This window comes from Cryphonectria parasitica (assembly GCF_011745365.1).
Source record: "Cryphonectria parasitica EP155 unplaced genomic scaffold M406scaffold_8, whole genome shotgun sequence".
Classification (NCBI taxonomy): Eukaryota; Fungi; Ascomycota; class Sordariomycetes; order Diaporthales; family Cryphonectriaceae; genus Cryphonectria; species Cryphonectria parasitica.
The window spans coordinates 2278849-2302259 of NW_024468916.1; the positions used below are offsets into that span (position 1 = coordinate 2278849).

A 23411-nucleotide genomic window follows, 5' to 3' on the forward strand; every position below is an offset into this window, starting at 1 on the left:
TCCTGCTGGACTTCACTTTTGCAATTACTTGAAAGATTTTCTTAGTTCGGATATACGAGCCGCGTGCGTCACAAATACAAAGCCAGAACTTGTCTTACGCATGTCCTGAATAAATGTGACTTAACCACATGCATGAATCCATGCGACATCCATATGATGAAATGCAAGAGACGAACGACTTCTTGTTTCCTAATTCAGCTCACCGGGCTTGGATGGCAACAACACTCGGCCTGGGACGCACGATATTTTCAGACCCAGCGCTGCGGATGGATTTATACTATGGTAAAACTTGCCTACCAATCGGGGAAGACTAATGCAGCTAGATCCATAATCCTACAACCATTTCGGTCAGTGACTCACCGCGACGGAAATTGTCTCCAATCAAAGTAAGCGCTGTAGCTCGGACTCTCTCGCAACGTCGGGGCCGGAGGGTTTGGACAGGCTACCCCATCATGTGTCCCTTGCTGATGGAAAAGCAGACACACCACCACCTCTTATCAAGTATATAGTCTCAAGCAATACCGCTCGGTTGGAGGTGCTAAGATAGTTTACGATAGAAGGCCACCCCATCCCCTCTTTCTTGCTTTTCCTTTTTTTTCTTTCTTTCTTCTTCTTTAGAACAGAAAGGGCCGCAGCACCGTCATAATGCCTCTCAAGGTGCTCCCCGCCGGTAAGGCCGACATGTACCGCGCAGCCGTGATCGAGCGCCATGCCTACGCGCCCCTAAAGACCAATGATATCTTGTTTCCTGGTCCCCTACTAGCAGATTCTCTGAAGTACCGTGCCGGAGACCTTGAGAAAGAAGTCGAGGAACCGAACGTTTTCTGGTTCAAGGTCGTAGACACAGATATTGAAGGTGATGAGTCTGAGCAAACGATCTCGGTCGCGAAATGGTGATTTTCATTCATTTTTACCTTTTAGAACCTCACACACTCCCCTCCCCCCCATGGGAGACCCCTGAGCTCTCGCTTCTCAAGAGGCTAATTAAGGTATGAATTGTGCAATCAGGACTGTCTATGACCAGAACCACCCCGTGAAGCCCAAATCGCCGCGAAGCCTCCCGCCAGGGTCAAATGCAGAGGCCTGCGAGCTCTTATTTGGAACGATCGATAAGTTGCAGCCGAAGCACATCGGAGGCAGGCCCCATATCTGTAAGTTTTCTTTTACGCGTTTTCCCTCTTGTTTTACACTTTGTTTCCCCCCCCCCCCTTTTTTTTTCTTCTTCTTCGTCAGTGACATTTGCGTCGGGCGAGAACTGAGGGCTCAATGCTTTCTGAACGGATTACTGATAAGCAGCGAGCGACACAGTCTTTGGCATACTCGCCACGGAAGCCAAACATCAAGGCCGCGGCGCGGCCAGTCTGCTCTTGAAGAAGTGCATTGAGGAAGCAGAGGCAAAGAGGCTGCCGATCTATCTTGACTCTTCGGAGATGGGTCATCCCGTCTACCTGAAGCATGGCTTCCGTGATCTTGAGGAGGTGGCGACGGATTTCAGTAAGTGGGGTTTGGAGAAGCCGCATTTGTTGTGGGCTATGATCAAAGAACAGTGACGCTAGCAAATCGACCCTCTGTGTTGATATGGTCTCCCAAGATGTCTTGTCATCTCTGTTTGCAGCCTTCTTCCGTCGTGAGCGCTTCTTAAGCCATACTGTCTGACCCCCCCTCGCCGGACACCCGTACCCGCCGGACACTAAAATGCGAAATGCCCCACACAAAAGCTATATACTCAAACACACAGAAGTAATTCAATTCAAATTGTATAATAATAATAAATATATCATCGAAATGATCTAAACTTCCTCATTCCAAATATCTATTTGGCATACGGCTAGCCCGTTCAGAAGATGTGCGAATTGGTGGTGAATCCTCACGTAGAATGTCTGCATTATCGTCCTCAGAGTCCTCCTCGTCAACCTCGTCTTGAACCTCCACAACATCCTCAACAGGCAAATCCTCCTCTTCCTGGGCTAGATTGGCCTCTTCTCCAGCTGCAAGTGCCTCTGAGATAGTCATAAAGCGCTTGTTGGGATTGGGGATCTTCTTGCGCTTCCGGGTCTTCGAGATGGCTTCGTTCTGGGCCTTGAGGGAAGCATTTTGCTGTCGGAGCAAGATAACCTCAGCCTGAAGGTCTTCAAGGTGATTTGCAACCCTCCTCAGCTTGCTGCGTTCGTTATAGCTTCGATCTCGGCTTATAGCAGTGATAAACCCATGGGAAATAGGCTCATACTCCTCATCCTCCTCTAACTCGTCTGCTCCTCGTTTCTGCTTGTCCTCCTGGATTTCCTCATGAGATAAGGCTTTATGGCGATTAATTGGATAGTTGCCACTATGTCTCCATCCTCCTTTTACTACTCTAGGAGTAATTGCTGCTCTGGCTGTAATGAGATACTGTAGAAAGTTGATCTTGTTAACAGGGGCTGAGTCTGTAAGATCTTGCAACTTTTGAAGTTCTTTCCGATAGGCTGCTTTCAATACAGCAAATATGCCGTTATCTAGTGGCTGGAGGCTGTGGGAGGTATGTGCAGGGAGAAAGCAAAGGAAAACGTTATTCAAGTAGCAAGAAGCTATAAACTCTGGCTGTTTTATATCAGCACGTTATCCTCGAGGTTCACTACCTTGAGCTTCACAAGGCTTAACTTACTGAAGTATGGCTATTATGGCCATCTAGGATGAGGAGAATAGCCCGAGATATATTATTCTCACGGAGGATGTTCATCTGAGGAAGAAAAACATCCTCAAGCCACGCCACCGCGATTTCATTGCTTGTCCAGCTGTTTTGACTTGTGATCATACGCCAGGTTGGCACAGACTGCTTCATATCTTCAGAAAACCACTGTTTTTGAAGATCTTTGCTCTTGAAGATGATTCCTGGGTCCAGAAGCTGGCCTGTAGCTGTACAGCTTTCAATGAGGGTAACCCAGCTTCTGTCCTGGCTACTTTTGAGGAATGCCTTCTTTTTTTCAGAAGAACCAAGGACCAGCGAGTTCAGGCCTAGCAAAAGCATCAGTTTAGAGGCTCTGAGATGAGGATTCCATAGAAATTCACTATATCCAGTCATAATGCCACCCTCATCCACATTCACTGTAAGCTGTGGCTCGATCCACCCATATTCCTTCTCGCGAATGTCGAAATACTAGTTGACGGCTTTCGGGGTGAAGGCATCGTATCTGGTGGCTTCCTGGCGAGTGCCTATTTTATGGCGAATTTGAGGATTTCTCTTCTTGAAGCCCTCTATCCATTTGCGGCCGAGAGCCTTCAGATCTCCCTTCTGCTTGAGGAGGGCTGCTACAACGCCACGAACAGCAGAAGCTGATGGAGCATATCCTAGGCTTTCCTGCTTGATGATCCATCTCGATATATTCTCTTCCTCGGTCGTAGAAAGGCGTTGTTGAGATTGTTTTACCTCTTGGACTGAAGACCCTCCACGCAGCCGATCTGACAGCGTTTGGGGGGGGATTCCGTGTTTCTTGGCTGATTTCCGCAAAGATAAATGGTTATCTATGATATCGAAGAGGGCATCAGCCATATTCTCCTCATTCCAGGCGTAAGAAGGCATCGTGGCTGGCTTGAGGTAGAAGAGTGTTGAAGGAAAAAGATCACAGTTATCAAGACAGGAAGGAACAGACCTTAGCTTCCGATATCACTACAATTGCGTCATAAGGCGTCTGACTACAAATATAATTATATCAATAGATTCGTCATCTAGAGGACTATCTATCTATCAAAATACTATTTAAATAGCTTCAATATTGAGGGAAGTGTATGTGTGTGAGGATATTGATATTTGTATGGCGCTGTCGAAAATTAGGTGTCCGGCGGGTACGGGTGTCCGGCGAGGGGGGGTCAGACAGTAGAGATTGGTTTTAGATAGTATCGGAAAACACTATTCAGCTCATACCCTGAGCTACTGTTACAAGATGTGGCGTCACTCATAAAGAACGCTCTATCTGGTTAGAGGGTGATCTACAGCATGAGTTCATACATTGACCGCGCCCGTGGCAGTCCTGTGATCTTCCATGCTCGATGTAGAAGGCACGTGTGTATATACGATGGTTCACAATAGAGAGTACCATGAAACGATAGAATGCATTGTCCACTTTAGCGCTGTAGGATACTGATGAATTGAGAGAGGCGACTGCTGAATATGGGAGGCGTAAGTAACTCAGACTGATTATACACCTCAGGTAGGCCTACCAGCAACTAGCACACTCAAATATGAGATGAGGCTTAATCAAGGAGACAAAGATTTAAAGCATGCATACTACTGGTTGGAAATCGAATTCGCTTATGGCGTGCCCTGACCAAGAGGAAATCCTGCTTACTGTGTACTTACCAGGTTGCCTGCCAGAACCATCCTTGTGTGCAATCAATTTGATCACTGAAATACGCACGCTTGCTCCCTTTCCTTTGTTGATAAAGGAGAGAAGGCTTCAAGATTAGGGATCTGGCATGAAATGAAAGAAAAGAAGGTGCGCAGGTACCGAAAAGTGATTACATACTGGGGCGGGTTGAACCGGTAACCAGGAACTTAGCAGAGATCTCTCATGTCAGGCGATGGACCCTGGATTGAGGGAGGAGGTCCCAAGAATATGCACGCTAGGAGTGGAAGACAAGGAAAGATCTGGCCAAAAGGAATCCTGAGTCAGGCATAATCTCTTGAATTTGAGATACAGACGTCCTCTCGAGACAGGAAACATTGTGAGAAGTAAAGAAAGGCAGGGAACATATAGAATGATATGAATGGAATGCCAAGGGGTGCGATTTCTTTTTAAGCATAATCGCTCGGCTTGATGTGATACAGTGAGGCCAGTGGGATTCGGGGGAAGGGGTGGGGGAAGACAAATAGGCTTCGCCTGTGGCTACTGGACCAGCATATCGTTCGTCACGGGGCATAGCAGGGTATCCAACCCAGCTGGGCAGGTGTTGGGTACGACACGAGACATATGAGACTGGAGGCGACATCACCAGTATATTCATCCAATCGAACACGGGATGGCCCTCCATCAACCTGGGGTCCGTGGCCTTTTTGCATCGCCATTGCGCAGTGAGGGGCATAGTGAGGGAGCAAGGCTGTATCAGGGACATCAAAAGCATCGCTGGACCCGGCCTACAAGTTTGCCGTATGTTCAACGTCCAGGTTGACGAGATTGGCCAACTGATGGACCATGGGTTTCCAGGCATGAAGCCCATGGTGGGTGTGCTCAGAGAAGCCCATAGGTGCATCCGAGGTGCATAGGATGAGGTCAAGTTTGGCAGGGGTGGTCGAGGAGGGTGCGGCCCCTGATTGGTCAGGTTGACTTACATGCGCCGTAGGTCGGAAGCCCGTATAAAAGCCACCCCCCTCCCCTCCCCTCCTCCTCACCTCGTTTCCCATCATCTCTCCCCTTTCATCCATCAATATTCCAATCCATCAGGATTGTCCCTTATATCATCTCGAAACTTCAAGAGATACTACAAGCCATTAAGGCGAGGACTTATAAGGCCACTGGACCACTTATAATCCCAACCCAGCCCACACCACGCCCTCAGTGAGGACTCCTCCCTTCCCTAAGGGGTTTTCGGTTGACGGTTGACTTTGTCCACTGCCATGTCGTCCAAGATTTCCTCGCGTGACCACTCGGTCCCAGCCCCCTCCACACCTGCTTCACCTTTCCCCTCTGTCATGTCGTATGACCCTTACCACTATCGGCCTAAGCCCTCATCATCATCAACATCGTCATCGTCATCAAGGAGAAGGCTCCCAGGCACACGTCTTCCAAGAGTACCTGTCGTACCCCGCAATGGTATGAGGAAGCCTCTTGAAGACGTGACTGACGTCGTGCTGTCGGCGGAATACTCCTACTCACCGGGTCGACCGCTGGTGGGTCCCCTTTCGCCAGCTGTCAGGTCCTATGAGGTGCACCATGACAGGCGACCTATGTCGCACATGGCCAAGTCTGTGCCCGGATCACAGTACTCGACTTACGAGAGAAGCCCCAAACAGGTGCATTGGGCTGACCTCGAAGAGCGGAGCGTGGTGTTGTCAACACCGCCCGCGACGCCGCTGATTGGCCGGCTCGATACGCCTGAGCTGGAACCGATGAAGGAGACCAGTCACTTCTGTGACTGCTGTCCGAATAAGAGAAATTATCGAGAGGGTCGTGCAAAGATGGACTCCCAACGTAGGTTCATCACCACTGCGTCGCTGATGTTTTCATGCTCATTGTCGTCGTCGTCGTCGTCACCGTGTGCGGCAAGAGGGTCGAGGTGTCAAGATGACTAAGCCATGCTGACCAATGACAAGTCAACGCTGCACTTGCTCATATTCGTGGAGCATCCTGCCATGCCTCTCTTCTTCGCCATCAGCGAGCTGACGACGACGAGGAGAACTAGATATGCGCAGACTTGAAGGGAAACGAATGTCGACTGAGAATGATGAGAGATTGAGTCTCGGTAATGTTGCTTGACCACCGGGAAGTTGGACGGAGGAGGTTATGCCGACGGGTTCAAATCGGACACATGGTTTGCTTGACGTTATGTGCTGTTTGTATTACTTCTCAAACTTGTCAAAATGTTGTGTCGCCTGCCAGAAAAACGTGCAATTGTTGTGCAAACATCTGTCAAGCCCCGTGTGACCCGCAGTCATGGCCACACCCGCGTGTTTGTAGACCATTCGGAATATATGCCATGCGTGCCCGTCCGAGGTTCATGAGGCTCGGAAGATCCTTGTTGGCATAATCGTTGGGAGAGTTCATCGAGAGACCAGGAGGTCTCAAGAAGTCTCACTCGGGATGTTGCTCGAGGGATGAGGCTGTTGCGGATTCTCGGGATCTTGAGGCAGTGAAAAGCGTCGGCGGAGGATGAAGTCGAGGTTGGAGGTTGGAAGTTGGAGGGATGGCCGGGACTAGAGTATTCTAGGCAGCAATTGGGGGGTGGCTTACGTAAATCACACTAACCAAAAGCACGTTCACCACCAACCACCAAACCCTGCTGCCATCTTCCGTGTCATTGGTCGGTCTTCCAACAATTAGCTGCACTTCCTCAATGTAAAAAGAACTCCATTCCATTTACGGGCTTGAAAAATCGATGCTGTGATAATGGCATTACCACCGTCATACATAATGGTGCTACTATTGCTTGACCGGTGTGCTCACCGCTGCGGACCACCTCAACACCGGCGTCCTCAACTCTCAACCTTGGCATCAGATTTGAACCTAGAAATGGCTTCTCCTAACGGGATACGGGATCAGCAAGAGCTCGTACGCTCAACAAGCCAATCCCCTTCAACTTTCATGATAGCCAGCGCCGGAATCGGGCGAATTTTCTTTGTTTATGTAGTGCACGAGATGTAATTGTACCACCCAGAGCCTATTCTACTTCCCAAAGCTGGAGTTGCCGCTTCCGAATACACCCAGGCGTCGTGAGTATTGATGGTGCTCTATACCGCTATTCGTCCTAAGTCAGAGAACCTGGATTCTTTGGGCAACTGATGGACTACGGACGGCTTCGCGCAGATGTGTTTGCTCTGCCAGCCGACATGTGTGGGAAGGGAAGTAGGCAGACCTGAGAGCAGACTCTCTATAAAGCTTGGCTTCTGGACTCTTCTCTCTGTGCTGGTGAGGGCTTGATCTCAGGAATCAGCAGGTGTCGAATATCATCCTGAACTTACCCACCATCATACCTCTAGAATGCGCCCGGCGTTTATAACAGCAGCGTTTATGGGTACTGCCCTCGCTGGACAACCTCTGAACTTGACAGCTGCAACTGAAGAGAATTTCATCGCTGGAGCTTACATCGTGGAGTTTGCGGATGGCCATGTCTGTCTCCCCCTCCCCCCTCGAATACTCACATATATCTTGAGCACTACTGACCTCGCTCAAGGACCAAACTTCTTTCTATAATATTCTGGACGCCAGTGGAATCTCTGTCAACCCACGGATGAACATCAATTCCACCGTGTTTAGCGGAGCCTCGTTCAGCGTCACGGACCTAGCCAGCGAGAAGCATCAGGTCGCCAGAATCTCGGCACTACGAGCCGTCAGGCAGGTGTGGCCTGTCAGAAAGTATTCGCTTCCTGAACTTATGAGGAACGGTACTATGCCAAACCCCATGTCTGGTGACATTATGCTCGACGAGGAGTTCGACAATATAGTAGACAAGTTCTCACCCCATGTGATGACCCAAGTCGATAAACTTCATGCTGAAAGCTGTGAGTTCTTCTGAAAACCATCCCCTGCCCCTCATCTTGCTCCACCCTCGCCTCTTTTTCTTCTTCATTCCTTTTCCCGAATTGCAAGAGTCTCTTAAAGATCATCAAAGACTCCTTACACATGCTCCATAGAATCTTGATCATTATGGGCTACCTCTAATGTCATGTTGTCGCAGATTTCGGGCATGGTATTCGCATTGGAATCGTGGACACAGGTGTTGACTACCGACATCCCGCCCTTGGGGGTTGCTTCGGCAAGAACTGCCTTATTGAATATGGCTATGACCTGGTTGGCGACAGCTGGACGGGTTATGATGCTCCTAAGCCAGACCCAGACCCGTATGACAACTGTATCGGGCATGGAACCCATGTCAGCGGGATCATTGCAGCTCAAAAGAACAGGATGAACTTCACTGGCGTTGCCCCAGGAGTCAAACTTGGGATGTACAAGGTCTTCAGCTGCGAAGGTCTCGGAACCACAGACGACGTACTTATCTCAGCCTTTGGGATGGCATTTGATGACGGCAGCGATATCATCACGGCGTCCCTCGGAACTGCTGGGGGCTGGAGCGAGACACCCTTCGGGGTAGTGGCTAGTCGCATCATCAGCGTAAGGCTCTCTCGGAATGTTGCCTCTGGATGACCCTCAGCCGCCAAATATACCGTGCAGAGGGCCCTCTGGATCAAATGTTGAAGCATCTCCCAGCTAGCTCAACGATGCTTATCTTCTGGGCTCTGTCTTCATCAAGCACTGCTAACATTTTGGTACTACAGGAGGGCGTTCCATGCACTTTGGCTGCCGGAAATGACGGCTATTCTGGCCTTTTCACAGCCAGTGATGCTGCAGACGGAACCGATGTTACGGGAGTGGCTTCCTTTGACAACATTGTCACTCCGTACCTTCTACCAAAAGGTACCTATACCGCTTCAACCACGCATGATAACGCCACTGAGCCTGCTGCTTTCTCATGGGTGCCTGGCTATTCCAGTTTTCTGAATATTTCTCTTCCTCTCAAGGCTCTGAGCAGCAACTCAACCGTAGAGAACGATGCCTGCTCGAGTCTAGCACCTGACACGGGGGACCTATCTGGCTACGCGGTTCTTATTCGCCTTGGCGGATGCGAACCTTCGGTGAAGGCTAGGAATGCGCAACTGCTCAACGCAAATGCTATCCTATTTTATGCAGATATTCTTGAAGAGTAAGTTCGGCATACCCGAGAATATATGTGTTGAGCTAATATGGGAAGCTTCGGGCCTACCGCCGTCTGGTATCCAGATATGACAATCACGTCGACCGCGACTATCACTCCCGCGCAAGGCGCTAAATTCATTCAGTTGCTCAATGACGGCTCAGAAGTTCGGCTCACCTTCATCGACCCATCTTACGCCGAGGTCGTCTTCAAGCAGGTACCCAACCGTCTGACGGGCGGGTTCGCCAGTGCCTACACCAGCTGGGGTCCAACTTGGGAGCTGGCTTTCTACCCGTCTGTTGCAGCTCCAGGCGGGAATATTCTTTCCACTTTCCCCCTAAACCAGGGGGCTTATGCAGTCTTCTCAGGCACATCTATGTGAGTAAATCTTCCCAATATTCGATCTATTGTCACAGAGCGCCTAGGGAAGCGCAAGATCTGATCAATCTCCAGGGCAACGCCGTTCGTGGCCGGGGTATATGCACTTCTGATGCAGATTCGAAAAACAAAGCGGAACCCTGCAGAACTTGCAAGAATCTTAAGCAGCACCTCCAAGGCGAATCTCTGGAACGATGGGGCCGGCACCATCAACGGATTGGCACCCACAGCCCAACAAGGGTCCGGACTTATACAGGCATACGACGCCGCCTTCACCACCACACTGGTAGACTCGACTGGTATTTCATTCAATGACACGGACAACCTGCCTCCCAACGCTACATTCACCATCCAAAATATTGGGGGCGAGACTGTGACGTACCACATGTCCCACTCCCCAGCGCTTGGCATGTACACGCTTTCATTGACGAGCTCATACCCTGACAGCTTCCCCAACCGCATCTTTGCCGCGAGTGCAGAGGTGGAATTCTCAGAGAAGCTGGTGAACATCCCAGCAGGTGGCCGTGCTGAGATCACTGTCACCTTGTCACCACCTCAAGACTTTGTGCTCTATGATGCATCGTTGCCAGTCTATGGAGGATACTTTGTCCTCAATGGCTCCAACAATGGAAATCTCACGATACCCTACCTTGGTGTAGCTGGTAGCATGAAGCAAGCTGTAATCCTGGATCGTGAGGACGGCTCCCTGCCGCGTTCCCCAGATCTTATATTCAAAGGAGCACCCGCCCTGACCTACACAATTCCGTACCCGACAATGGACAATACCGAGAAGCCATCTCACGATGCCCGCTACCCGTGGGCCTCGGCTCGCCTCGACCTTGGCACCCGCATGCTCCGGGCGGATGTTGTGCCCTTGTCGAAGAACTACACAGGCCCGACCACCGTCGTCGCCGGAACCACCATCGCAGGCAGTGTGTGGGGCTATCCGCTTGAGTATGTCAGCGGCCGCTATGACGGGTACGTCGTCTTCACCGGCCGGCTTTCAGATGGCACCGTGGTTCCCGAGGGGCGATATGCGCTGTACTTGCGGGCGTTGAGCATTTTTGGGGATCCAAATGAGGCCAACGATTGGCAGGGGATGACCAAGATTCCTTTCGATTTGAGGTACCAAAAGGTCAATCCTTAGAAGGCTCACTCCTATTGATCAGAGCCAGCGATTGTGATCAGCTTTTACCAAAGTGGAGGGTCTGGGGTTCCGGATAGTGTCATTTGTTTTTGTGGTGACAGATTCTGCAATCTGTATGTGTGTGCACGGCTCAGCGCAACCCAGCCTTGAGCCCTAGATGCAGACTCTTGGCAAACACTCATTTATGATATTCAAGCTCCATTTACAGAGGTGTTCATCATCTGTGCATGATGGAGCATACCCCAAGCAGTATTACCATAGACAAGTTTTCTCCTCCTTCCATTTCATATTCTTTCCCCACTCCTTCTATTGAGTGAAGATAGCAATACGAATTGCTGCTTACTGTTGTTGCACAAACACAATGTGCCTCTCTTTCGCATGCATTCCACAGATTGACTGGTCCTAAGCCAAGCTGTTCCATGCAGGAAGAGCAGGAGTCACAAATTCTTTTTTTTAACCTTTCGATGAAAGATTAGAGATAGGAGACATCCCTTGAAACTTCACGTGCAAAGGCAGAACAAGAGGCAGCCGCTTTTCGAAGGAGCGCTGCATGTCCAATGACGAGCCCTCTCGTGGCGCCCACCTCTTGGCGCTTCCGGCCACCCCAAAGAAGCTCTGCATGCCAATCGTTCTTGCTTATGGACATCGAAGTCTTGCAACTACCTCCTCTCGAATCAACAGAATGGTGAGAAGGTGCAGCGAGTGGAAGGATATCACCCCTCTACCTCTGCTCAAAGGGGCGCATGCACAAAGAAAAGTATGTTTTCGCTCTTTTTCGATTCCACACCGGGCATGCACATCAGCCTTGATTGACAAGTACCAGAGACAGAATTCAACAACACCAGCCCAAGAAAGGAACCCTAAGAGCAGCGTCCCAGCACTACAGCCAACACTAGACTGATGCACACGATCTCGGCTCTTGCAGGCCTCGTCGGCCTCACCACTGGCATCACCATCACCTTACCCCCGACCACAACCATCACTTACGTCGTGACAGCCACACCCGTGATCGCATCCGACGCGCCGCAGTTCACCAACGATGCCGCCTTTACATCTGCCGTGCTGAACAGCACCAATTATATCCGACAAGAGTTCGATGCCAACTCTGTCTCGTGGAACCAGACGCTCGCAGACTTCGCAGCGTCGTACCTGTTGTCGATGGGATCAGTGTCCCCCAGCAGTGGTTCCGAGTGCAATTTCTCTCATTCAGGTGGACCTTATGGTGAGAATTTGGCAATCGGTTGTGACGATGTGACAGGGTGTGTTGATTTATGTGAGTATGCGTGTCCTTTGACTGAGCTTCGTTCGCCCCCATTGCTTTGGGAGTGCTCTAGGCCCTGTACCAGTCTCATTACTCATAATTTCAGAAGTTTGCTGTCTTATTTATACAAAACTCTCATTATACCTCTGGGATGGATTCGAGGATTGAATCCTCAAAGCTAATGAACACCACATTATGCAGGGGCCGATGAGGTGAAGGAGTACAATTACAACAAGCCAGGCTTCAGTGAGCAGACGGGTCACTTCACTCAACTAGTCTGGAAGAACAGCACGACGGTGGGATGTGGAAGTCGTCTCTGCGGCACCAGAGGCTGGTTCCTCGTCTGCGAATACTGGCCGCGTGGGAATGTAGCCGGACAGTACAGTTCGGAGGTCGGCCGGCAGGTCAACGGGTCCAGCCTGATCAACGCTACGTCGTCGGGACGACTGTGGTACGCGGTCTGCCTGATATCCTTGACTGTGCTGTGGCTGACTTTTTGAACCAGGGTACCGAAATATCACCATCGGCAGCCGGGCAAGATTTTCCGTAGAGTTATATTGTGAAAAGGAAGGAAGCCGCTGGTGTGACTTACCCTTGTGTGATGAACATTGTTTAGGCCATGGCTTGGCAACATTCATGGACTGTTTGGGACCTATTCTTCAGTGTTGGCATTTGGTATCCAATGTGCACAACCCTTTTGTTATTGTATTGTTACTTATCATCCCAAGGCTATGAAAGCCGTTGGTCTTAATGATGTGGGCGGATGATTCATGTAAATAAATCTATTCAGATTAAGAGCCAGTCTGTTTATCTGAAACTTCGGTTGACACTTTCGCGCGTAGAGAACGAAGATCCTGCGTTCCTTAAAGCAAAGATGGCGTGTGAAGTCATGTATCATGAACTTTTGAGAGCTGATATATGGGTGGCCCAGACCAAATTTAACTTCTCTATACAGTTATGCACTCGAGCATTCTGTTCTCAAAAAGTCTTCTCAGTCCATTTTTCACAAGTCGATGAATAAATATTCTAATAAGAATGGTGAAGCAGGAGAATACTATCAAAGATAGTCAACAGATGACATGTGAGCCGACGCACGTTGCTCTCAAAGGCTCCTTAGTAGTGAAGGATTGACTTTTTGTATCTAATCTACCGTAGCTGACATTGAATAGAGAAAAAAAGAAGTGAGAACTTTCGATAGGCCCTCCTCTATTTTTTTTCCGGCTCGGCTTTCTTTCCTTTTGCTCACTCAGAAGCATCCACCTTGTCGTCCTCGAGGTCGTAAAACGCAACGTACCCCTTCTCTCTCAAGCCGCAGCTCTCCTGGCACTTGGCATCTGTATCCCAGTCGGGCTTGTCAAGATCCCACTGCTTGTCCTGCCACTCGATCGAGTCTCCGCCCGTAGCGTCCTCATCACGGCCGTTGAGTCTCTTAGATGGTGGGTGGTAGGGTGGGCGGTAGGGTGGCGGGCTAGGTGGGTATGGAGGAGGGTCATAAGGAGGTCTGGGAGGATATTTAGGAGGAGGAGGAGGATAATAATGCTCTGGTGGTGGTATATAAGGTGGATAAGGTCTAGGGGGCGGTCCCGGTGGTGGCCCATAACCTCCCGCGCAGAGGATGAGATACAGATCTTCCTTGGCACTGCAGCACTTCTTGTCATAATCATCGGTGCCGCAACCTGTCATCATATAACGTTAGCATTTGGGTCTTGATGATGATGACCACCAACAGCCAGGAAGGGGAAAGACTTGCCATCCACCAGAATCTCCTTGGGGCATTGAGCATCCTCGCTCTTGAGGACGAGCTTGTGACCCGCGAACGGATGTCCATACTTGTCGTAGAGATCATAGAAGACGTTCCCGTAGTCGTCCAGCTTGTAGTAGAAGACGAGCTTGTCACAGTCTTCGTAGTAGTCTGCCTCCTCCTTGACAATCTCCAGGGCGACGCCGCCACCCTTGCTGAACTCCTCGCAGTACTCCTCACCGCACCCAATCTTGAAGGGGCCGTCCGTGTTCCAGGCGACGGACCAGAGGAAGACGTCGTAGGGACACTTGTTGATCACCTTGGCGTGGCCGCGGTAGCCATAGTTACCACCAGCGGAGACGCCTGTCGCGGCTGTGACGAGGCCCGCGAGGGCATATTTGACGATATGCATTATTGAAAACTTCTTTTCTGTGATTAGGCCAACTTAGAAAATCATGCTGGTAGAAGAAGTTTGCATGATGATCATGCTTTGATTGAAGAAGAAAAGAGATTTCAAGGACTGGAGGTGGCTTGGAGGAGATGTGCGCTTTTATATCACCAACCGCCTTCTCAGTTTCTCTCTTTTTCTTCAGCTTAACACATACCAACGCCTCTTGGAAGCCTCTCCAACTCCTCCAATATCAACACGCATCACCATTATCGTCCTTTTTCCACAATTTCTGCTCCAGAATCTCTCCAAGTGGCGAGATCGTGATCCAAAGCTGAGAGATTTGTTGGGAGTCATGCTGGAGGCTGTCCGAATGCGGCCGCAGGAAGTAGGGGCCTGTTGAGTGATACTATTCCGTACCTCGTCGTCATTTTCTAGCCCATGAGGGTAACATCTTAACGGATTAGAGGCTCTGGGGCCACGAGCTGAAAAACAAGGTTCAAGACTTGTATTCACAGTTTCGTCCGCTCCAAATGCTCGTTAGAGGATGGAGATGGAGATATGCCCAGAATTTCTACCCAATAGAAAACCATGGTAGCCATCTCACGGTAGAATGACCAAGAAAGATAACAGGTTTCGATGTGCCCACTGCTGTTCATGAAATGTGGATTCAGCTTTCGAAGATTAGCACTTCAGCATCATTCGATATCCCACCCAACCCGGTCCAGCGCAATTGTAACTCGTATTTCCCTCACACGTCCAGCTGAGCTGGGTAATTTAGTCCCAGGGCTGAATATTCTGTACCAGGGCCTGAGCGTCAAGGCGCCGCCCGTCGCAAAACGCATGCGGATGGTCTGATGCGGCTCTCTTCTCCCTTAAGGCTCTCCTAGGTGCTGTGATGTATGTGGATATTGTGTTTGACAAGCCTTTTATTTTTGAAGCTATGACACAAAGTTTGAGATATGTGATCAGATGGACAAGGTGGAGGAAATGATGGAGGTTTAGCAATCGAATCAAGCCAGGATAAGGCTTGCGGCCTGGGATCCAGGCAGTCTTTATGCGTGTAAGTGGCCAAGCCAGGCACTTAAGATTATGTCAGTTTGACAGGCTATTCAGATATATTCAAGCTTGCCCTACCGGCACTTGAGCTGTGATTAGGCAGTTAGTAGAGACATTGTTCGAAGTAAAGAGCAAGGAATAAGGTGCAGTACTTACAAATGCATTTCCTACACTTAGCTTGACTAGAGAATTTCCCCTTCTCAACATTGTCAACGTGGGCGACCTTTATTCTCATTGCTGGAGATGGTGATCCCATCTTCACTAAAAGTATCCTTATGGAATAGTGATCACTCAGAGGGGAGGGAGGGGTGGTTGGCCTAACAGATGGAACACAACACTTGCACAATTAGAAGAGACCGCAAAGCAGAAAAGTCTGGTGTTACACAGGTCATACTTCAGCGATGTAGCCGGATTTAATGCGAGAAATCTAGTGTCTTATCCGCGCGTTCGTCATGTTTCGTGATATTGCTAATTTCTACCCACAACGCTCGTGCAATTGTAAGACTGCTAATGCCGCGTGCGGCTTCTAGCTGGATACGTGGAATTGCTGACATGTGAACGTTTTCGAGAAAGTATATTCTTCAGGGGGAGGCTTCAGGATGCATGGCATCTATCTCCAGGGGTCTGGCCAATACCAAAGTGGTGATGCAATCGAAGGGCGGGAAAGCTAAAATGGCCACCACCGGCTCATCTTCACCCGTCCCGCCCGGAGGTCCACAACATCCAAGCTTCCCTCCACCACTCAATGATGTTTTTGTGATGACGAGAACGCTTTTCCTTCGTTCGTCATGGATCTGCTTTCGTCCAACATGCTGTTTGGGGTATGATGCACCTGGGGGCCAGTGCTTAGGAAATGACCTGATCCCATCGTTTTCTTTGACCTCGTTTGGAGATCACTGAGTTCTAGTAACGTTGCTCGACCAATTTGCAGTGAACGAGATACGAAGAAAGCAAAAGGACTACCGAGTAGCCGCAGCACAGCATCGCAGTAAACTACCTCGCCTCAAGCAGATATGCCGTCATCCAAGGGGAAGCCTACCGATCCTGAGCTGCGCGAGCAGCTGAAAGAGGGTGAGCAAGATCATTGGGCGGTATCGCAACGGTTTCAGCAGACTACTAATCATCAATCATCATCGTTCCCAACAGATATCAAGAGCCAGCCGAACAAGTCCGGTGGAGGCGAGGGCCAGTGGTCTGCATGGAAGGTGAGGTCCAGGACCAGGCATCCATTCCCAGTGTCTCTCCCGAACGAGACGCTTTTTAGGACAATCAATTGACAGTATCCAGGCCACGAAGCTCGCCAAGGAATACGAGAAGCAGGGGGGTGGATATGAGAATGAGGCTGGGTCGAAGAATGAGCCCAAGAAAGGTGAACCGGAACCCAAGAGTAACAGCAAGAAGAAGTCGGAAACCGATAGTTGATTCCTCATTTTGAAGGAAGAGGAGGTTCGAATTATTCCTCAGCTAGACAAGACCCAAACGCTTTCCAAGATCCAAAACGCCCGCCCATGTAATGCCAATGTCTGTGACAAGCTACTTGTCATGGTCATCTGAAGGAAAGACTATGTTGCCCGTCTCTCTTGTCATCATTGCCAACAGTCGGTGGCCGTGACGCGTTCACTGATCCTGCGGCCATACCTCCATCATATCGAGCCATTCCAGCGCAAAGGCCGTGGTGATCTTGGCCCAGTCCCTCGTTGTAGCCATGTCCAGATGGGCGCCATCGTCCTTCATCGTATGCCATACCCATGGGAACGGCGACGGGATCAAGTGTAGGATCTCGACACCACGGGCCATGAAGGGGACATGATCGTCACCCACGTGTGCCGTTCGAAAGTCAGTGGACTTCTTATCTGCATCAGGAAGAAAAGGAGCTTGTGGGTTGGATTCCAGGAGACCAAGGTCCCGCATGCGCTTCTCAAGTTTCGCCATCGCGCGGTATGCCCAGTGTGTCGGCAGGAAGTAGGATGGTATGTGCGGGTCCGAGGTACCGAGGAGATCGAGGAGAACAAAGAGGCTGATCTGGTTCAATCGGTTAGGGAAGTTGGCGGCGGCCATCGTCGGCTCGTTCTCCCATGCCTCTGCCAGAGCTCTGTTGTGGGCAAGTGTTAGCAACCTTCGTCTTTTGTCCCCGCCCGTTACACCCTGGGGCCAGTCATCACCACTGCCTACCTCGCGCCATAGACCGAGTCCGTGTCTGTCCAGGACACGAAGGCCTCCTCGCCGTCCAGCAGCACGATCTGGACCCCCATATCCATCGGTGGGGTGCCGCCCAGCTCGCCCAGGGCCACCATCTCGTCGTGCATCTGGGTGAGGTACTTGTCTATACTCCTGGCAACATGCATCAGCACCGCGCACGGCACAGCACTATCGGTGGCGCCGATGAAGCCCTCGGGCGTCAGCTTGCTGTCAAAGTGCGCCACCAGCGTCAGCAGGTTCGCCTGCCCGACCTTGGTCCACGGCGGCTCCCGTTTGAAGATGATGTTACGGAACGGCACGTCCTGCGAGCCGGTCGCAGGCGTCTTGGAGGTAGAGTTGTTCCAGTCAATGGTCCACCGGGGGAGCTCGCGCTGGAAGAAGTCGACAAAGTGCTGCTGCACCTTCTGGGAGCCCTCCGAGTTTGGAACCCGTGGAATGAGGATCGGGGCCAGCAGGGCGCCATTGTCAATGTCGAAGTCGGCGCCGGGCCCTGGGACGGCGCGCAGGAAGCTGTCGGACAGAGGTTTATAGGCGGCTGCGTCCCCAAGCAGGAGCAGGAGGAAGACGAGGAGGAGGCAGAGGGAGGAGGAGGGGAGGAGGGATTGGGCCAGCTTGGAGGGGAGCTGGCCCATCCGGGGCAGATGGCTCATGATCTCGGCGGATGTCGAAGGGCTGTCGGCGATGTCATGCTCATGCTGCCAACAAAAATTCCTTTGACGGAGCGAATTAACAACAATGTGATTGTTGAGTTGGCATGACAATTCTGGACTGTGATTGGGAATCCTCACAGTGGCAGACTGGGTCAGGAACTGCCACCTCAACCGCAACTGTACCGACCTGGCTTCTGGAACGCGACACACCCACTCACGTACCCTGAGCCCCTGCTCCACTGTGCTACTGTCGTGTCTCATGTTTTAGCCGGGGGGGGGGGGTTGAACGGCTAAAAGTGGGACGGACAGGGCCATTCACTGTGCAGTCATGACATTACAGCGGGTGAATGGTCCCACCACAGTGCTGTGGGGGTGCTAGCTGCATCCTGCCCTGCGTTAGCCTGCATGCAACGAGCAGCACTGTACATACTATGGTTCAAGCCTAACACTTTACTCCCCCTCTTACATCGGATTTGCTCCTCTGAACTTGTGAGTAACGACCTACGATACCAGCAAGGCTTCGTCCGTATAGCTTCAAAGCCATACCGCTTTGGCAAAGACAATGCTGGAAGATACACATCATCTTCCTTATCGAGGACTGACTAGGTCATAAATACATTCCAAACAGAAGTGACGGAGACTCTGGCACATGCGGAAGAAGTAATACTCTCTACTGTTTCATTGCTAGAACGACAGAGATGCACTTTTCCTTCCCAGGGACAAACAATATTGTTAAAATAAGCGTTAATTCATACTTGGAGAAAGTTTTTGGTGCAGAGTTGTTCTCGGGCTATCTGCGTGTCCATCGCCATAACCTGTCAACTATAGCAAACCAACGATCCGTCCATGAGTAGATGGGAACAAGATTCAAAACGTTCTCATCCACCCAACTAGATCCGTTATTGTACTGATGCCAGAACAGTATCATCCCATCAACCAGGTCAACCAAACCATCAGTTGTTAGCATTCTTGTTGCGCCCATTGCCTTTGGCAGCGTTAGCATTGGCGTTAGCATTCGCATTGGCATTGGCGTTGGCGTTGTTGTTGTTGTTGTTGTTATTATTGTTGTTGTTGTTGTTGTTTGCCTGTGCAGCGCCAGTCTCAGTGGCCTGGGCTGCTGCAGCAGTACCTGTCAGCGCACCAGGACCGAGCTCGACTGCAGACTGAGCAGCGGCGGCTGCCGCGAGACCAGCGGACCCGTTGCTGGCGGCCGCGTTGATGGTGCCAGATGCGTCGTTCCCTCCGGCAGCCGTAGCGCCGTTGTTGTTGTTGTTGTTGTTGTTATTGTTGGCATTGGCGTTGGCGTTGTTGGCGCCATTATTGGCTCCCTTGTTACCTCTGAAATTTTGAGCAAGAGAACACGTCAGTATCGCGGGAAAAGGGCCCAGGGGAAGGTCAAGGATGGGCAGGAGAGACTCACCCTTTGGGGGTACGCTCCTCGATGCCGGCCTCGGGCTCGCGCTCTTTCAAAACACCAGAAAGGAGGGAGGCAATGCCACCCTGCTGCGCAGCCGCGCCGGCGGCGCCGGTAGCGCCAGCCCCGGCAGCACCAGCTCCGCCAAGGTCGCCCACGAGACTGCGAGAGGACAAGTCAGTCAATGCATACTCTATGACATGGCAAGAATTCAAGTTCTCTTAAGAAAGGGTAGGAGACAAACCCTTGGAGGAGTTGGGAGATCTGATCGGCGCCAGCACCCTGCTGCGCTGCGGCATTAACATTGGCAGCACCGGCAGCGTTGGCAGCATTGGCTCCCTGGCCAGCGGTGGCGGCGGCAGCAGTGGCATTGCTCGCCGCAGCACCTTGAAGTTTTTATGCGTTAGCTAACGTGCCTGCAGACACGAATGGGGAAAGATTATTAACTCACCGGCAGCAGCGTGGTGCTTCTTTGGCTCGCGAACAAGAACGCCACCGACGACACCACGGATCTCGTTCTGGGGGTTTTCACCGGTGGGCATGGAGGCCACATAGCCGGCACCAGCCGCGATGAGGAGGAGGATGTTTCCCAGGTTCTTCATGGTGGGTGGGTATGATGTATATATATCAAATAAAATACTAAAGAGAGGGAAGGAGAGCACAGCTCAAAAGAGAATGGAGTGAGTTGAAAGTTGGTGGGATCAACCCGTCTGCAACTAAAGAAAGTAAAGATTAGAATAAAATGAAGAAACAGGTTCCACAGGAACGAGGTAGGGAGACCAAAGGATGATGGGATGGCTATCGAGACAAAACAGGACGAAGAGAAAGTGAGAGGGGGGAGACGAACCTTTTTATCTCGTCTTGATAGCAGCTACAGGCTCTGACATCCTGACTTCTCATCCCTTATGATCGCAAGGTTCATAGCACACACAAGTTGACAGCCATCTCGTCCCAACTTTGGGAGCGTCAAGAGGCTGCACGAGTGAGACGCGGACGAGAGCGGAGACAAGGTTAGGCGAAGCACGGCGATCGTTGAGACGTGGACCAGCCTACCTGGCACGCCGCATCTCTACTGCTTCCACTGCTGCCGAGCCATCAGCTAGGCGCGAATGGTGTACCAGGTTGGAGAGAATATGATCAAAAAAAGACCAAAACATGGATTGTCGCTCGAGCACTGGCTTGCCCACAGCAGAGATCGCCAGAGAGGCACATTGTGGACCCTCCACGTTTTGGGTCTGGCAATGGCTCGGGGGAAAATCATACAGAAAGTGTAAGGCTACGGGCGGATGTGTCAAAGCCCAAGTATGAGCCGTGTTCAATCATTGGTTGTTGGGAGAGCGAGATGTGGGTGCGGCGTGTTGCGGGAACATGGGGAACAAAACTGCGGATCAAACAACCTCCACTTCCAGCCATGCTCTCCCTCTCTCTCTCTGTACGTAACAAAAATAAAGAAGGGCACCTGTATGCAGCAGCGATCATCGGGGATTTTTTATGGGTAAACATAATGATCGCTTTAGAAACCTAGTGCCAAGTCTAGCATCCCCTATGATAGTATGAACTATGAATTATTAAGGATACATAATGATCCTAGATGTACTCATCCGAGCGCGACAAGTTGAGGTTGGATTTTTTCATGATACTGGCAAGACGTATGGCAGCATCCTGCAGTCAGGCAAAATCCCAGCAATTATATGCTTATGCCACGTGCAGGGATCAGTGCATACTGGATGAACGATGCAAAAAGAGATGAGGATGGCGATCGAGCCCGTTCCCAGGTTGTTGCCAGCTCTTCTCAGGCCTGACGTGAGCAATGTTAGGGTTGCGTTTGAGCAGGGCGATTATCATAACCAAGCTTGGAGTGGGCTGGCCAAGAAGTGGAAGCCCCGTCATGGGGCTGTTAACGTTTGGAAGAAGCTTAAAAGAGCCGCGCAGGGATACCGTCATATGGGTGATACCAGTGTCGACCCGGGTCTGAAACAGAGCGTGTCTGTGGAGATCCCCACTGTCGTTCCAGACGCAGAGGTTGCGGGCGGCATTTTTTCATGGTAAATCATACTCAACTACCCACAATGTAAAAGGGATGGACCAAAAGAATGAGAAAAAAAGTTGAGATGACAGCACACGGGGCCCTTTGAGTTGGTCGGCTGAGAGGGAGGTTGAGACGAGATCATGACAGTTATGCTGAAAGTGATGGGATGCGGAATCTTGACAGGAAAGCAAACCACAGCACGTAATGAATACCATTGACATACCATTTAATCGTTCTCGCAGGGAAGTCAATCCGCCTGCAGCGTACCCAAATGATGTCCCTATGGTCCTTATGATCCGTTCCCAGGTACATTTTCCAGATGCAGGCATGGCCGAATCTGAGTTTGTTAGATGCAATGCTGTCGACTCAATGACGTTGCCGCGAAGTGATAAATCAATGTGAAGAGATGAGTCGCGAAGCCAGAATGAAGCCTGCCTATGGAATTGTTTAGTGGGCCTAGATGGTCGGATCTCCCTTCCCCGGAAACTGACCCCCCTGTAAAAATGAGGCTTGACAGCCGCGGATATACTGTTCAAAATGTTGGCTCCTCGTTCATGCTCCTAGAAGCCGTGATCGTCACCTCGGCTTCTATGTAGAATGGGAAAATGAAACGTTCCTTTCCGGGATAGCTGTCATCCGTGGTCGACACCAGACACACGATCTCTCTTTATTATCGTCTCCATTTCGTCCCATTTCTCGTCCGACATGTCCAAAGAGAGGACTATCAACAACGAGCAAAGGTATCCGAACCGAGCTCTCTTCATACTGAACGCCAATAGGATACTTCCATCAAAGTATTCCTTCTCGTCGATTATCGTCTCACAACCCTGACTAACCTCCATCAAATTCAAAAAATGGCTTTCATCCATCCCCGGTCCATCCGAGTTGGCTACAAAGTGAGCGCCATGATCTGGTTTCTTGCGTCAGTCATGGAAGCAGATCTGTTCTTGATCTGGGCAGGTGTCAGTTCACTTACAAGACTGAGGCACTCCAAGTGCTATGCTTACGTCCCGAATACCGAGGTCCACATATTCCTCATCTATGCGCCGGATGATGACAGTGAGCGCAGCGTTCCTCGGATGGCAATTCTCATGATCCAGATCTTGGGGGATTTCAAGAAGACCAGCTGCTGGCCTTCAGGCATCTTAGCCTTCCAGCTCGTGACCTTAGCCTCGTGTGGTGGAATTCGAAGACGTGTGCGGTGCTGTCGTACACTTTACGCCAAAAACTCCTCGAAGAGAAGGGCGTGGGGCCTTTGACGTTGAAAAGTTCGGTGCCGTCTCACTTCATCGCTGTGGCCCTCTTCTGCACATTGTCGTACAACTAACTATCCGCACGTGAAGTTCAGTTCTCCTTGGCTGCCACATAATTTTCGAGCATGACCAGGGCCTTCGTCCACTGGTTGCAAGGGAAGTTTTCAAGACCCCCGGTCTATAACTTTCCGCAAGTAATTGGTGGCCAAGGTGGGCTGGAATGACCATGGGCTCATCGAATGACGACTGGCCCTCAGCCGGCATTGCCACACAGATGTAGGAGTGAAGAATATGGCTCGTAGACGGTGCGCCAAAAACCAATACCAAACAAGAAGCAACAAATAATAATTCATCCACCCAGCCTATATCTCAAATTCCGAAGTAACATATAAAGACCACCAACGAAACAACAAAGTCCTGTCCAGTCTGAAGCAGATGTTAGTTCTTATGATACTTGGGCCCTTTGGATGCCAAAAGAAGTCGTGGGCGAAGGCCAACTGAAGCCCTGCTCAAC

General features: G+C 50.7%; 7 protein-coding genes across 7 annotated transcripts; 4 read left to right on the forward strand and 3 right to left on the reverse strand.

The window, feature by feature from the left end:
- Nucleotides 1-645: 645 nt before the first annotated feature.
- On the forward strand, nucleotides 646-1582 carry M406DRAFT_281853 (uncharacterized protein; the record flags this gene model as incomplete). Its single annotated transcript, XM_040918459.1, has 3 exons — nucleotides 646-893; nucleotides 1009-1151; nucleotides 1309-1582. 3 exons carry the CDS (start codon nucleotides 646-648, stop codon nucleotides 1548-1550), a joined length of 633 nt encoding a protein of 210 aa, XP_040772753.1. The 3' UTR covers nucleotides 1551-1582.
- A 692-nt stretch (nucleotides 1583-2274) lies between these two features.
- On the reverse strand, nucleotides 2275-2677 carry M406DRAFT_234136 (uncharacterized protein; the record flags this gene model as incomplete). The annotated part of the gene is made up of 2 exons (XM_040915969.1): nucleotides 2275-2577; nucleotides 2642-2677. Coding segments are annotated over 2 exons (339 nt in total), but the record flags the coding sequence as incomplete, so codon positions are not given.
- Nucleotides 2678-7697: 5020 nt separating this feature from the next.
- On the forward strand, nucleotides 7698-10903 carry M406DRAFT_265368 (subtilisin-like protein; the record flags this gene model as incomplete). The annotated part of the gene is made up of 6 exons (XM_040917729.1): nucleotides 7698-7796; nucleotides 7861-8188; nucleotides 8365-8798; nucleotides 8963-9387; nucleotides 9436-9756; nucleotides 9832-10903. The coding sequence occupies 6 exons, from the start codon at nucleotides 7698-7700 to the stop codon at nucleotides 10901-10903; spliced, it is 2679 nt and encodes an 892-aa protein (XP_040772755.1).
- A 990-nt stretch (nucleotides 10904-11893) lies between these two features.
- Nucleotides 11894-12577, forward strand: M406DRAFT_243612 (PR-1-like protein; the record flags this gene model as incomplete). Its single annotated transcript, XM_040916225.1, has 2 exons — nucleotides 11894-12176; nucleotides 12366-12577. Coding segments are annotated over 2 exons (495 nt in total), but the record flags the coding sequence as incomplete, so codon positions are not given.
- A 1347-nt stretch (nucleotides 12578-13924) lies between these two features.
- Nucleotides 13925-14236, reverse strand: M406DRAFT_234530 (uncharacterized protein; the record flags this gene model as incomplete). Its single annotated transcript, XM_040915985.1, has 1 exon — nucleotides 13925-14236. A coding segment is annotated over one exon (312 nt), but the record flags the coding sequence as incomplete, so codon positions are not given.
- Nucleotides 14237-16260: 2024 nt separating this feature from the next.
- M406DRAFT_358093 (uncharacterized protein) lies at nucleotides 16261-16846 on the forward strand. The gene is made up of 3 exons (XM_040923790.1): nucleotides 16261-16423; nucleotides 16499-16557; nucleotides 16640-16846. Exons 1-3 carry the CDS (start codon nucleotides 16366-16368, stop codon nucleotides 16772-16774), a joined length of 252 nt encoding a protein of 83 aa, XP_040772758.1. The 5' UTR covers nucleotides 16261-16365; the 3' UTR covers nucleotides 16775-16846.
- A 123-nt stretch (nucleotides 16847-16969) lies between these two features.
- On the reverse strand, nucleotides 16970-18183 carry M406DRAFT_265624 (uncharacterized protein; the record flags this gene model as incomplete). Its single annotated transcript, XM_040917750.1, has 2 exons — nucleotides 16970-17444; nucleotides 17525-18183. The coding sequence occupies 2 exons, from the start codon at nucleotides 18181-18183 to the stop codon at nucleotides 16970-16972; spliced, it is 1134 nt and encodes a 377-aa protein (XP_040772759.1).
- Nucleotides 18184-23411: the final 5228 nt, after the last annotated feature.

What these genes read in the sequence shown, in the direction of transcription:
- M406DRAFT_358093 (XM_040923790.1), top strand. Translation starts at nt 16,366, where the DNA reads ATGCCGTCATCCAAGGGGAAGCCTACCGATCCTGAGCTGCGCGAGCAG. An exon ending in GCGCGAGCAGCTGAAAGAGG is followed by an intron (nt 16,424 to 16,498) that starts GTGAGCAAGATC and finishes CGTTCCCAACAG; the next exon opens with ATATCAAGAGCCAGCCGAAC. An exon ending in GCCAGTGGTCTGCATGGAAG is followed by an intron (nt 16,558 to 16,639) that starts GTGAGGTCCAGG and finishes GACAGTATCCAG; the next exon opens with GCCACGAAGCTCGCCAAGGA.